Source organism: Petromyzon marinus, chromosome 12, assembly GCF_048934315.1.
Source record: "Petromyzon marinus isolate PM22_M1 ecotype Great Lakes invasive population chromosome 12, UKy_Petmar_22M1.pri1.0, whole genome shotgun sequence".
NCBI classification, from domain to species: domain Eukaryota; kingdom Metazoa; phylum Chordata; class Hyperoartia; order Petromyzontiformes; family Petromyzontidae; genus Petromyzon; species Petromyzon marinus.
Window position 1 is genome coordinate 7,661,239 of NC_133678.1, and position 15,726 is coordinate 7,676,964.

The 15,726-nt window shown below is 48.1% G+C and overlaps 1 protein-coding gene across 1 annotated transcript; it reads right to left on the minus strand.

Moving 5' to 3' along the window:
* Positions 1–10,124: 10,124 nt before the first annotated feature.
* SLC32A1 (solute carrier family 32 member 1) lies at positions 10,125–15,273 on the minus strand. Its single transcript, XM_032952818.2, has 2 exons — positions 14,320–15,273; positions 10,125–11,717 (listed from the first exon to the last, which is right to left on the minus strand). The coding sequence occupies exons 1-2, from the start codon at positions 14,746–14,748 to the stop codon at positions 10,530–10,532; spliced, it is 1,617 nt and encodes a 538-aa protein (XP_032808709.1). The 5' UTR covers positions 14,749–15,273; the 3' UTR covers positions 10,125–10,529.
* Between the last annotated feature and the right edge of the window lie 453 nt (positions 15,274–15,726).

Consider the following 15,726-nt stretch of genomic DNA (forward strand, 5'->3'; position numbering starts at 1 on the left):
TCGCAAGACAACACTGCCTCAACGTTGGATAGTTCGCACGGAACCCCAAGACTTGGCGCTACACGCTTTGCCCCCAAGATCCCCAGACATCACCACACCCTGCGACTTTTTCTTGTGGGGATACGTCAAAGACCGTGGTGTTTTTGTGCCACCATTAGCGACTAATCTGGATGACCACAACAACAGAATCACGGCAGCGGTGACTTCAGTGGAAGAAGACACTTTGAGAGGCGTTTGGGACGAATTCAACTATCGTCTCGATGTTGTCCGTACAGCAGGTGGAGGGCACATTTATAAAATGTTTAGTCAAACTTAATAACTCATTAAACCGTTTGTAACTTTTCGTGTAATTGTAACATGTTGCCATCGTGAAATATACTGCTTTGAAATTGGGTCCATCGTTTTTAAACACCCTGTACAGTACAGGATACAGAATGATCCATTCATAAATCCCCAACTAAAATATAAAATGTTTCCAAAAAAACATTACTTGGTGTTACTGCGCTGGCAGTGGTGCACTAGGATAAATAACAAAAAACGCAATTCCCTAAATGACATTGACCTTAAGAAGACAACAGTTTACATCAGGTGACGTTTCTGACAGCTACCCCTCTTCACAGCACATGGAGAGAGGCAAGAGAGAAAAAAAAAGACGAGGTAAAAACATAAAAACACAGGGAAGAGAGGAGTGTGGACCTAAGAACGCTTTATATCAAACCCTCGACGTGTCTCCTGTCTGCCTCAAGTCACGACCGTAGTTTAATATTGTAGCACTATTCATCTACGAGGTAGTGAGTTTTCCCAAAATTTCGGGTTGTTTAGATGTCTTGTGACCCGCATCTAATCCTCTAAAACGTAATATATATGAAGTAAGGTTTATTTCAAGGAAGGTTTATTTAAAGTTATGTTTATTTAAAGTAAGGTTTAAAAAAAACGAATTAATGTGAAAAGGAGAAATATATTCCATTTGTCGCGTGGCCCCCAATTAATTGGGGGGGGGGGAGGGGGTGTCACAAGACATCTGGACCACAATATGCCATGTAGAGAGAGCCTCATTACAAATCAATGTGGTCCTCTAATATATGAAATAAAACAAAACTAGATTCGAAGCTTTCGTGACTGCAGGAATTACTCTTTGGTTCGTGGTGGGGTGTTGGCTGTTGTGTTGGCCGGCTCTCTGTGTTGTGTTGCATTGTGTTTCTAAGTTTACCATGGTTTTTTTTCTCATTCAATCTTACCCGATGACGGTTGCTTGTGTTGCAATCGAAACGTCGTATTCGATTTTTATTTGACTTTATTTTTCTCCGTGACTTCACCGAAAGAACCGAAGAGTGTGCGTAAACATGTTTGAGAAAAAAACACGCGCGCCTTTTGAGAAGCTCGTACGAAATCCACATAGTTTCGATTTAGAGCTCTCGTGACTGCAGGGGATTCATCTTCTTGGTTCTTTCGGTAAAGTCACGTAGAATTGAAATAAAATAATGAAAACAAAACATAATTATGTTTTATATATAAGTGTGTTTTATTCACATAGTCCACTCCGTGCGGGTCGTGGGCGCTATTCGAGCGCTGGTTAGCATCAGAGTGCAAGTTGTGAAAAAATTGATTTCGCTGGGAACCGGTCCTCTGCTGCCGACAACGTCGCAGCCACGCTGCTGTTGTGTTTTTTAACATCGCGCGTGTAAAGTGTTCGGCTATTGGGAGGTGCGCAGACATCCGCGGACTGTTTAGACCATTGTAGACGTCGTGCTTGCGAGATCGTCAACAACAAATCGAGGGATCGCTGCTCAATGTGAGCCTTGGGTCGGCCGCCCACCTTGGTGTTGGCACAGCACCCGACACTCCCCCCACACCCACCTTCCCCCCCACACACCCACCCCCATCCACCCACCTCCACCCACCTCCACCCACCCACACACATCCCCCCCACACACCCACCCCACCCACTTATCCCCCCCAACCACCCACCCTACCCACCTCCCACCCACCCTCCACCCACCCACCACCCACCTCTCCACCTACCCACCCACATACCCACCCCCCACCCACCTATCCACACCCCCCACCCACCCACCACCTCTCCACCACCTCCCCCCCACCCACCTCCATCCCCCACCCACCTCCCCCCCCCACCAACCCACCCACCTCCGATTACTGTACTCAAGTATTCAACCGTGAAAACGATTCAATGGATTGAGAACGTACTCGTCTAATCGGGTAACACGAACATCGTTGAGAAACGAAGTCTCACCGCCGTACCTACGTGTGCCGCTGGACGGGAGGTGATAGCGGGACTTGGAGGCGCCGTCATCCATCATCAGCCGCGTCTTGCCAGGAGTTTCCCGTCTTCGAGAGAGGGCAGCGTGTGGGGTCCGGCAGTCATTCATAAAAGAGGTCCCAAGTAATTAACCACAGCAAGCAGATTTGCAAATTGTAGGACTGGTCGTCCCAGCTCTTGCAAGTCGTTTGAACAATCACGAGTAAACAATAAGCAGATTGTTTGGTAATATTGCTGCGTTGGCGGTGGTGCAAAACAAAAGAAAAATAAATCCCCCGTAAAAACTTAAAAACCTGTAGGGGGCAAAGTGCTGTTAGCGAGCACCTATGAAGGCCGGCACGGCACACGAGGGGGTGGGTGGCCAGCACCACGCCCGACCACCTTTGTCTCCCCGGTGACGATGTTTTTTTTTTTTTACACATCGCACCGGGTATTCATTTGAGGCGGAGTCAACCTAGGGGAGGCTCAGATATTCGTCACCGGTGTTGACCGTGAGCAGGAATCGAGCTCGGGTCGCCGGGTTCGTATCGCAGGGCTATAACCGCTACACCACACGCACACACAACTCAACACATGCGTTGATAACGCTGCCATTTAAAGGAAGAAAAAAAACTATTCTTTCGGTCTTTCGGTAAAGTCACGTAGATAGGTTCAAAAATAATAAAATAATCAAAAACTACGACGTTTCGATCGTAACACAAGCGATCGAGACATCGTACTTTTTGTTTATTTTATTATTTTTTAACCTATCTACGTGACTTTACAGAAAGCCCCAAAGAATATACATTCCTGATTTAAGTAATAAAAAAACGATTTATATAATAGGCAGCGTTTCTGGCATACACCCATCGTCATGGCATATACACACAGAGAGGTCAGAGAGGTCAGAGTTGGACATCCAAATTACGTTCGATGACGGAAGGGCCATTTCGCGAAACGTCGTCTCATACATATACAGTCAGTGTATTGCATTTCTTTTAAAGGGTTTCTTGTCCTGCCCTAGCTCGTTGTGTGGCCCGACACGACAACGGCTCCCTGAAACACGGAGGGATTTAATTTCCCCGACTCGTGGCTATCGGTAGGGCTGAACGATTTGGGGAAAATATTTAATTGTGATTTTTCTGACAGATATTGCGATTAAAGTTTTTTTTTTTAAGTCAAGCTTCAGTTCAATATTTACTGTGTAATAGATGTGATGGAGCATTACCACATGTGATGGAGCATTACCACATGCTACCATCAAAATATGAACTGCTCTATATATTCCAATGCAAGGATGAGAACTTAAAAGATATGGATTGCTTCCAACATGCATTTATAAAAATGTTTAAATTGAAATAGAACAATGAAACATAAAACAATTAAGTTAAATAAAGTGATAATAATAGAAACAATTTAACAATTCCAATAAGTAATAGGACTTTTCAAATCGCGGAAAAAATCGCAGCCTTTGCGATTTGCTCATCGCATTGTTTCAAATTTCGATTTGAAATCGATTAATCGATTTGGAATCGATTAATCGTTCCGCCCGAGCTATCGTCGCTTGACGGGGCCTCCTCCAATCGCGACTCACACCACCTCCCCCCCCCCCCATGCCTGCCTGCTCATCATTGACCTTGCACGCACCGATTGCAGTCACCCCGTGCGATTGGCGAACACTCGCGCAAGGAGGAGCAACTGATTGATGATGATCAATGATTTATGTACACAAAGACAAAGATACTCTTTGGTTCTATTCGGTAAAGTCACGTAGGTAAAAAATAAAACAACAAAAATCACGACGTTTCGGCCACAACACAAGTAGCCGAAACGTCGTGATTTTTATTTTGGATCCTTGCAGTCACGAAAGCTTCAAATCTAGAAGAGACAAAGATCCACCCTTCCCCGGTATAACCTTAAGGGGCCGTCCATAAATGACGTCACGCACCTAGGGGAGGGGTGGGGGTCAGACGTTTGTGACGATGTGTGACGAGGGGGGGGGGGGGTGTTTGAGAAACGTGACGTCACATCAAAATGCGCAACTTTAAATAATTAAATAGACTTTTTAATAAATGTTTTCTCCTGCAACATCAGAGTGCAGCGCCACATTAAATACGCGCTACAAAGACAATAGTTTAAAGCGATGTGACGTCATATTTTAGGGGGGGGGGGGGGTCTGACTTTTTGTGACGCCGTGTGACAAAGGGGGGGGGGGTTGGGGTCAAAAATCCTCCAAAATCGCGTGACGTCATTTATGGACGGCCCCTGACAAGCTGTTAGGGCACGCGCTGTTGACGAGCATCTATGAAGGCCGCAACGATTAAACGGGCGGAGGGGTGGATAGCCAGCACCATGCTCGACCGCCTTTGTCTCCCCAGTGGCGATATTTACGACACACCACACCAGGTACTCATTCGAGGCAGGGGACGACCTTAGGGGAGGCCCAGTACGAGTTTGGATGTTCGTCACTGGGTGTTGGCCGTGAGCGGGAATCCAACTCGGGACACCGGGCTCGTAGCGCAGCGCACTAACCAACTACACTACCGCTCCCACGAAGACAAATATCCCCCGTGTAGCCTTAACAGACTGTAGGGGCAAGTGCTGCTAGCGAGCACCTATGAAGGCCGGAACGGCACACGAGGAGGTGGGTGGCCAGCACCACGCCCGACCGCCTTTGTCTACCTAGTGGCAATGTGTACACACCGCACCAGTTACTCATTTGAGGCTGAGTCAACCTAGGGGAGGCCCAGGACCGGTTCAGATAATCGTCACTGGGTGTTGACCGTGAGCGGGAATCGAATTCGGGTCGCCAGGTTCGTAGCGCAGCGTAGCGCTAACCGCAACACTACCGCTCCCACACGCACACACAGACACACGCACACACACAGGCACACACACACAGACACACACACACAGACACACACACAGACACACATACACACAGACACTCACACACACAGACACACACACATATAGACACACAGACAGACACACACACAGACACACATACACATAGACACACAGACACACAGACACACGCACACACACAGGCACACACACAGACACACACACACACACACAGACACACAGACACACACAGACAGACACACACACACAGACACACACACACAGACACACACACAAACACACAGACACACGCACACACACAGACACACAGACAGACACACACACACAGACACACACACGCGCACGTGCGCATCACAATTGCACCCTTCCCATCACGGTTGCCCTCGGCTGAAGGGCGCAAAGTAGGGCTGAACGATTAATCGATTTCAAATTGATATCGCAATTTTAAACAATGCGATTAGTTAATCGCAAAGGCTGCGATTATTAGCGCGTCTTTATTTTTTTCACTTAACAATTGTTCAATGTTTGATTGTTCTATTTCAATTTAATATTATTTTAATAAATACATTTTGGAAGCAATTCATATCTTTTAAGTTCTCATCCTTGCATTAGCATATATAGAGCAGTTGATATTTTTACGGTATCATGTGGTAATGCTCCATCACATGTTTTAAATCTGTTACACAGTGAATATTCAACTGAAGCTTGACTTTAAAAAATGTAATCGCAAATTAAATCGCAATATGTTTAAGAAAAATCGCAATTAGATATTTTCCCCAAATCGTTCAGCCCGAGCGCAAAGCAGCCGAATTAGGCAAGAAGCATGCGTCGAGTCCGTCATCATGATTATAATCATGATTATAATCATGATGACGGATAATTTACCACTGTTGCTGAGCGCATGCCAAAGACCCCCCAAAAAACGCCAAGCGGCCAGCAATAAATAACACAATTAAAGTTGTTTTAATTACGCAAAATTATATGAACATAAAGACGGTGGGAGGTAATTCTAAAATCGCGCTGCAGGAAGCATAGGCGAAGGCGAGCTTACACTTGAATTGATTGGAAATGAATGGGTGCAACGTGTGAATTATGTTGGGGGCGAACCCACTATTCTACGCCCCGTTGCTAGTTTTATCTGAGAAGATGCCTGTGTGATGTTCGCTACGTTGCATGCGCACCCGCAGTTGTACACAATCTCACCTACGTATATTTTCTATCCACTGCCGCATCTCCTCTCTCGCTGTCTTCTGATGCCAGAGTGCCTCTCTTGCACGGTGAGCGAAATCTCATCCCTCCATTGCCGCGGTGGTCGTCTCCTCGCGCGTGTTCGTCGCCAGTCTTGCTCACTGAGCTAGCTTCTCTTACAGCTGTGTGCTCTGATCAAGCTCGCATACTCTCCTTAACGGTCAATGCGATGTCTCATTTGCGTTTACTCCCTGAGCCACGCGTGTCCTCTTATCTCTCGATGTGATTCCCAGCTTGCATATCACCACGTATACCCCGTGCACTCTGCACCGTTCGTTCCAATTTCTTCGTCACCGTCAATGATTCCGTCACGAAGGCCGAAGCCTGTTTAATGTGTGCTGATTCTCATGTTTGCATTAGTAGTAGTAATGTTGCCATTATCAATTTCAGCTTTCCAAAAGCAATCAATCGAAGCAATTTGATCAGTTTTGTCCCAATCCGCCTTCAATAATTGCCCAAGGGAAACATATTCTGCTGCGTTTCCAGTTCATACAACAATTATTTTCGCTTTTTTGGCAAATGTTTTGTGCGTGACAATTGCTTAAATTTACATTGAGCCCCAACTTCGCTGGCTTTCATTTGACAAGTTCTGCAATTATTTGCTGCAGTTAATTTACATCGATTCTTATCGTGACTTCGTCGTTCGCAAATCTCAAATGGTTCGCGTTGGCCCCATTTATATACGTGCCGTTGCTATATATTTTTTATTCATTTCAATCCATTTGTGTCCAAAAATATATTCTAACGTTGCTCACAAAGAGCCTCGGTTAGAGCAGATCTCACCCACCCATACTGCACATCGAGTACGTGATAAAGTGCTTCATAGCTCTTCGGATTCCTCTACTCGGAATAAAGATTCTGATATCTTCTGATGTGACTGCTCTTCTCATTTCGTTGCTTCCTTACAGCAGGCTCAGTTCGACCGTTGTAGTTGTATATATATCCATCAATGTTTTAATAATTTCTACATTTTTATGAACGCCTTGGGTTGTGAGAGCTTGGATGAACGCATCCGTGGTCACCGAATCAAATGCATTTCCGTAGTCTATGAAAGCCATACACGATGGCATTTCGTAATTGCATTAGATCATGGGCAGAGTTTAACTTCGATGTTGGGGGGGGGGGGGGCAGGGGTTCGTGGTCCTCGGCATTAGGAATCGCGGATGCATATCATTAATTTATTTGAAATCTTAATTGTCAACTACTGAAAATAAATTAATAAATATGCCCAGTTTGGGGGGCATTGCCCCCCCCCGTGCCCACCGCAAACTCTGCCCATGTATTTGATAATTCTAGGATATGATTGATATGTACATATATGATTATTGGTATAACACCCCTTTTTTTTTATAAAATCCGGCTTTATAATGTAATAGGTTTGCATTAAATATATTATTATTACTTTCCCAATGATCTATAATAATTTATAAATGGGAGATTGTAGGCTAATCATTCGGCAAGCCTTTAAATCAGTATGCTTCCATTTTAAACATCGCAATGATCTAGACAAATTCGCGCTGAAGATATATACAGTCCTAATTCACGTCAACACCAATCCAATAAAACAAATATCTGGATGAGTGCGTGACAAGTTCAAAGATTGAAAAGCTAACCGATACCTTCCACTAGAGAGATATTAAACGATTCCGTGTGTCAGTGCGCGATGTTCAGTGTTGACAATAAAGCACACAAACACAACCGCGGGTTGTAGTCGCGTCCAGAAAAACATTGCGGCGAGCTTGAGATTTTTGATTCTTGGCGAGACGCGTGCAGCTTTGAAATTCGGAAACGTTTGCAAAAGCCAAGCGGGGGGTGGGGGGGGGATAATGGCAACGCAGTGAAAACACGAGAAGGATCGCGGCTGTCATCTGTGGGATTATCGTAAGCTTCTCTCGCGACCCTGCTGCACCAGTCCCTGGAAGAACGGACGAATATCAGTGGCGTCAAATGCAGCCTTTGCACTCCGTTAAAAGCAGCGGTCGGCGGAACTGAAGACTGCTCTCCGTGAGCGGACAATTGTCGTGTCGCCGTGGCTCGGTGCGCTTTGCAATGTTCAGAGCGTCCGCATCGCTAGTCCCTGCGGCGTTGAATCCTTGCGATGGCCTCCCTTACGACGACTACTGCCACGGGAACCCCGGCGCATTGGCTCAGCGGTTGAGCGAGCGGCTCGCGATAATGGCAGCTGCCAGGTCACATCCTCGTTGGGAGAGGTTAACTCGGCTCATCATCTCTCCGGGGTCGATCAAGTAATTACCACGATGTGGGGAATTCAACACTAGGCTGGCCGAAAGAAAAGACTCGCACCCACCATACAAACGTGGAATGTCCATCACTGGCTCAGTGCTGGAGACGAGAGACGAGTGAGCGATGTCTCATTTGATAAGTAAATTACTTTTTGATTTCACTCCAGATTATCTTACACTTCCTAAAACGCATTTAAGCATTCGGTGTAATTGTCGAAATAGGTAGTCAGGGTAGTAGTACTAGCCTTTATTCAGGAAATAATTGCTGAGTTTCACAATGTGTTTGACTTCAATCCACGACGAATCAGCGTCCGCTTTAATGCGGGAAGAAACCTGACTCACCCGAAGAACTATCCACCACGTTTAAAACAAAACGCACAACAAAAGAAAGCTCCTCGCAGATGGATTCAACTCACCGAGCGGGTTGGCGGTGCGCGGCTAATGCGTTTGAGGTCTAGACGGAATCCAACCCGAGTCGCCGAGGGTCTCGATATTGGGAGTTGGATTTTTTGTTCTTCCTGCGAGCGTCCACAGCGGTGACTTTCACCCTGACGGGCTGCATCGCAAACCATTCTCGCCCGGAGTGGCGACGTGCGAGCGATTCATTTCGGTGCAGCAAATGTGCGAAAGCGTAAAATGAGCCTGTTTGTAGGTTTTTTTAAAAACATTTTATTCACGATTACGATTCCCCAAAAAGATGGTAATGGGATAGGGCCCGTACGCAACATGGAAATGTCGGTGCAGTCCCTACGATCGCTTGCTCGCACAACCGCTGGAAGCTGGACCCTCCTCTTCAGCAGCGGTTCTTCATCATTACTGCAGCCTTGCACCCCTTTGATTCTCAATTGTTACGATAAACAATGTATAACGTTAACAAACACGTAGCTTTAATGAAACTAGGTAGTTCTACTTACGTGCCAGTGCTTAATTTGTTTCGATGATTTACCTTCTAAAACACAATCTGGCCGTGTCTCGCACGCCCAGAACGGGCATCGTGCACCCCCCAGATTATTAAGAACCACTGGCGTAGAGAAAATTCGACCTCGTCTTCCACGCTGACCAAACGTCTTTGAAGAAGTGGGAGGACCCACGCTTTACCCCAGCACACGCAAAATGCCAACTGCGGTGTACATCCACTTCCGCGTATACTGCCGTCTGATGAAGACCGCTTGTGTTGCGATCGAAACGCCGTGTGTTTTTTGCTTTTATTATTTTCATTTTTTTTTCTTTCTTTCTATCTACGTGATGTTACCGAAAGAACCAAGAATATGCATGAAACGTGCTCATTTTTTTTCAACTGCCACACTGGAGAATCGAACCAGCGACTCTCTTAATTGTAAGTCTCGCGTGGTGTCCAATGCGCCCCGCGACAGTATCAGCAGCACTGTAGGCGAATTGGCGAATTGACTCTTCCTCGTGTAGAGATGGGTGAGGTAGCATTGGATAGGAATACACATGGAGGAGATTTTTTTTTTCTACTGCATGGAATAACGGGCAAACAGCCACCATAATTTCACAGGGCTTTATTTCTGGTTTATGATACACAGACTTGTCCCATAACACCGATTGCACCACATTCATTTGAAAACAGAGGCTGCATTGGAACAACAATAAAATGTGCACTTTACACTTTTTTTTATTTTACATTATACGATATAAGCAATTGCAAAAAAATGAACGTAGTTTTTTTTTGCACCGAGATAACACGTAAATTTTTCTAGTTCCCATTTAAATTATTCATATAGAAGAATCTGATTTTGTACAGGTTTCATCTCTCCTGCCGTGGCTACAATACAGAACTTACTCACCACGCCTTATACATTAAGACCTGGCCTTTCGCTAGGTTCCGTACTCAGCTCGTTGACGTTGCGCTAAAGTACACGCTCCTGAAAAGTGCCGCTACCAAATGCGACTCACTCCTCCTCGTCGCTTTGAAAGGCCTCGACCAATCCCTGCACCGAGTTGATTAAACCAGAGAGGCTGCAGATGAAGCCGACGGCGAAGATGGACACGTCGAAGAAGACCTGGTGCCACTTGAGCTGTCGCCACATGAGGCGCAGATGGAAGAGGCAGGGCAGCAGGAACGAGAGAGAGGCGCCCGTGAGGCTTCCCGTAAGGCCCATGAGAAGAGCGAAGTGGGGGATATAGATGGCCATGAGCAGCGTGCTGATCACCAGCAAGCACCGCAGGCCGAGGCTCCAGCTCTTGAGTCTGCCCTCGACCGCGTAGCAGCTTGGGAAGAGCACGTCCCTCGTGTCGGCGAAGAACGACTTCTCGAAGACCTCGACGGCGGCGAAGAAGGGCAACGGGTAGGAGAGGAGAGCCTTGGCGACCAGGAATATGTTGACCACGGCCCTGAAGGTGGCCGGAAGGTTGTCCGTGATCACCTCCTGGGTCGTGTCGGCCCACGTGAGGAAGGCGAGCAGGGCGAACATGGACTTGAGAACGCACGCCACCACGTGCGTCCAGTTCATCATGCAGTGGAATTCCTCGCGCTTCTTCATGTTGCCCTCGAGCGACGGCAGGAATATCTGCGACGTGTAGCTGAACACGATGATGCCGATGGACACGGGGAACGTCTTGACGTCGATGTAGAACTTGACCTTGTCCCAGGCCCAGTACCTGGCCCTGGTGAGGCAGTAGCCGATGACGAGGAAGTTGATGACGAAGTGCGTGAGGGAGCACAGGAGGCTGAACCTGGAGACGGCCTTGAGGTTGCGCAGGAAGGCGCACGGCAGCAGCACGGCGGTGGAGAGCACCGACCAGGAGCGCTGCGAGATGGGCACGTTCGGGAAGCTGTTGTACATGAGGTTGCCGCTCACCACCACGTAGAGGACGCACGTCATGAGGAGCTCGATGAGCTGCGCCGCGTTCACCACGACGCCGCCGAGGCGCGGGAAGCGCGGAGCGCAGCACGCGTTGGCGATGTCCACGTAGGACGAGCGCACTCGCACCAGCTGGCCGTCCTCGTCCTCCTCGTACAGGCACGCGATGAGGATCTTGCCCGTGTAGCAGCACACCACTGCGGCGAACGTCATGAGGAAGAGGCCCAGGTAGCCCCCGTGCAGGATGGCGTACGGCAGGCCGAGCACGAACATGCCCTGGAGATGCGCACACGTGGAGCATAATTACAGGGCCGTGCGTGTGTGCGCGCTTTGTTGTAATGATAATGCGGACGGTGGATGGGTGGGCGAATTCAAAGCTGACACTCGAGCCAAATGGTAAGGGGTGCTTTTATTTCCGTCTCATAAGCGTCCCCTCTCCCATTCGATTGTCGCTCAGTGAAGTCAACATTCAATTAACTCGCTCACGCCTGATTTAAGTGAGCGCTGCCTGCGCTTGATTCACTGATAATGGGGTTCGACTCGTGTGAATGAGTGGAGCGCTATTTCCCGCTCTCATGTAGACGCAATTCACATTTGTGCGTTTGTTGAACGAGTTTCACGATTCGTTTTAATGTGAGACTGATCAATTTCAGAGTGTATATGTTAACGCATGCGCCGTAATTCGTCATCATGTTCTAATATTACTAATCCAATTGCACATTGATCGTTTACAATTAAATCTACGACTAATGGTAACACATCATGCTGCAACGACGCGATAGCTTTACATATCACATGCGTACAACTGAGCTGCATATATTTTATTGTGACGATATTTGTATTATTATATAAACAAGACTGGGTATTTAAGTACAATGAATATACATTTTTTTTTTTAAACATGCACATTTAAATAAAACGGAATGCGAAAATGTAATTTGGTTGTATGGCATAATATATATCTATATATATCTGCTAATGAAATTCGCATTCTTTAAAACACACATAATGCGCATAAATCTTCTCTTAATTGAAAATAAAAGGGTCATTCAAAGGATGATAATGATGCCTCGTCGATTGATTCAATTCGTTAATAAATAAAGCTAAGGGCTGCGAGCGCCTGTAGTCGGGCTGCCGGAGAAGGTGCGAGGGAGCGATAAGCGTTATCAGGGGAGCGCACCGACCGGCAGGGGAGTGCTCCAACCACCCCCCACCAACCCCTCCAGCTCTCCCGGAGGGCACAGTCCTCCCCCCCCCCCCGCCCTCTTTCAATTAATTTAGGGCACAAAAGAAGGAACCCCTCGAGCTTACAAGCGCCTCCGCTATATCAATAGCTCCTTGGGCTCGACACCCAAGCGCACGGCGTCTCCTCGTCTCTCGCGAGCAGGATCAAACATAAGTGGCACGAGTTTATATATATATAATATAAATACACATAATGGTACGATGCATGGCATTATTGTTGGCGTAAAAAAAAGATGTATTGGTGGGTGGGATACGATCGGATTGCTAAGGGCACACTTAGTTTGTGCAAGAGACGTAGGCACCGCTATTCGCTTTCCATTTGTTCTTTGTGCCCAGCGATGGTAATTAATCACCGTGACTTATTCCGTTTCTTCTTAATGGGCCGAGGCTATTTATATTATTGTTAGTAAGTAATTATGCGTAGATGCTCGATGTACGTCGTCAATTAAACGGTCCAGGCGCCGTCTGCTGTGTGGTAGGGATCGCGGGTTCTAATCCCGACCCTGACGATGATGCCTGTGCATTTGGAGTTCGCAAGTTCTCGCTGTGGTCGCGTGCATTTTACTCCGGGTCCTCCGATTTTGCCCCACACATTTAGAAATATGCCTTCAGATAATTGTGTTACTATAAATCCCCGCATCTGATGATAAGCCACTTCGTTGAGCTACCACGTGTGGCCAGGTCGCCTCTGAGAAAAGAGATAATCGCAGTGGACTTTGCCTGGTAAAATGTCTGTTTCATTTCGATGCATGAAGTGTAAAATGGATCTCAAAACTCTATGGAAGGCAATTTTTTTTGTTATTAGCTAAAGAGTAGAAGGCTACTGCGTAAGTACGGGAACGAAAAATTTGCGTGAAAAAAGATGCGAATCAAAATCAATTTGCAGAGAACAGAGAGAGTTCAGTTCGAGATTAATAATAATAATAATTATTATAATAGGTCGGGTTCGACTCTTCGAGAGGAAAAACGTTTGGGCACTGCGGAGAATACGAATTTCATACAATGAGAGCAGCTGCAGATAAGTGGTGACTTCCCATCCACCGAAGCTTCGCTGGGATTTTTGACAATGCATCAGTGTCTGCCCACACAATTCCTTAATCCGCGTCTAATTTTGAGCACAACAATCTCTAAGATTATTCTGAAACCAGACCGTCCTTTTTACAGATTGCAAGCTTCTCTTTCCTTCAATCATCAATTCTGGCTCCACGTTTGTGTGATGCTTTGAAATTACTAATACTCGCTTTGCAAGCCATACCAAATGTGTGCCAGTTTTCTCAGTGCTCTAAAGTGTAATACAGAGCTATGTCCCACCATAAATGAGTCAAGCTTTTGTGCCCTCTCTCTGCTCTGAAGAAGCACCATTGCCTAAAACGTTAGGCTAATATCGGTAATCTCTCGATTCGAAAAATATTATTTCTAATTAATCTAGCATGACAACAATAATAACAACGCCCAATTATCCGATAAAAATAAGACACCGTTTATCGTGACAATCATCGTCACGATTGCCCTGGAATTTGGATCATTCGGCCAGGTGCCTTCGTGAGTGATTTTTGCACCCATCTAGACCGCGCGCTAACCCCCCCCCCTCCCCCCCACCACCTCCCTCCCCACATCGTTCATCGGTGCCCACCTGGATGGCATTGGTGACGTTCCACCCGGCGTCCCACGACGTGATCTGTGGCTTCCCGTCCTCGGTGTAGCCGAACTCTCCGCAGCCTCCCCCATCGCCACCGCCGCCGCCGCTGTTGCGTTTGCCCGTGCGCCCTCCCTGCTGGTACAGCTCGCCCTCTCCCGCGTCGCCGCCCGCAGCCGCCTCGCAGCCACCTTCGCCGGCGTCACCCTCGCCGCTGGGCCCGGCACCGTCTCCCTTGAGGGTGTCCATCTCCATGAGCCCGTGGCGGTGGTCGTAGTCGAGCACGTCGCACTGGGCGAAGCTCACCCCTTCCTCGTCCGTGGTCGCCTGGAACCCGGCGCGCGCGAAGAGGCCACTGACTTTGGACGTCGACTTAGCCTTCACCTCCGAGGCAACGCCCGAGAGCTTGTTCCTCAGCGTGGCCATGTCTGCGGCAAAGATTTTCAACTTGGACGGGTCTCGGATGAATCGTCTACGGGCTGGCGGTGGATTTTTTTTTTGGGGGGGGGGGGGCGTTGGCTCCGCTACAGCTGAGCGGCGTGCGATTTGTAAGAGATGGGCTGCGGCGCGCTGCCCATGCAGGTTATGGTGTGGGGTGTGCGCGCGCGCGTGTGTGGATTTGCAGAAACGCAACAAGAACGCGCGTGTGATCGCAACTGTCACTATGGGTAAATCGTTCGCGTAGAACTGTAGGATGGGGCATGCGATCGAGAAATTAGATCTGGCACCCTCTCCTCTCTCTCTCTCGTTGTCCCCGCTTCCCGATCCGAGTGCCGAGCGCGCGCACGAAGAGCGCCTGGCTCCGCGCAGCAGCAGAATGGGGGGGGGGGGGGAGTCGCTCAACTTTCCGTTATTGGCGGTAGTCGCCTGCCCGTGCTCTCGTCACGCACAAGCATTGCGCAGGAAGAGGTGCGAGTTGGATAGAGCGGGGGGTAGAGGGATGGGGGGGAGGGGGGCGCGCTAGAGGAGGGATGGAGTGGAGGGAGGGGTTGGTGGTGGTGGTGTTGATGATGGGTGTTCAGAAGTGGGCGTGTGACGTATAGTTTGCGCGCAAAATGCGAGCCATTGCCGTGGTTTTATTTATCTCTCTCTCTCTCTCCACCTCCCGTCTTTACTTCATTTTCGCAAATTGATTGATTGCACCATTTCACGGCTCATCAGAGCGACGTGCTGTGATTCCCAATCGGAGCCCATCACGCTCCTGTCGAGAACGACTCTGCGCCCCGGGGACGCAGAGTGAACGCGTGCTGCGTAAGGGCACGCGCACGCGCGCACGCGCGCACACGCGCACACATACACACACACGCACGCGCGCACACACGCGCACACATACACACACTCGCACACACGCACACACACGCACACACGCGCACACATACACACACTCGCACACACGCACGCGCG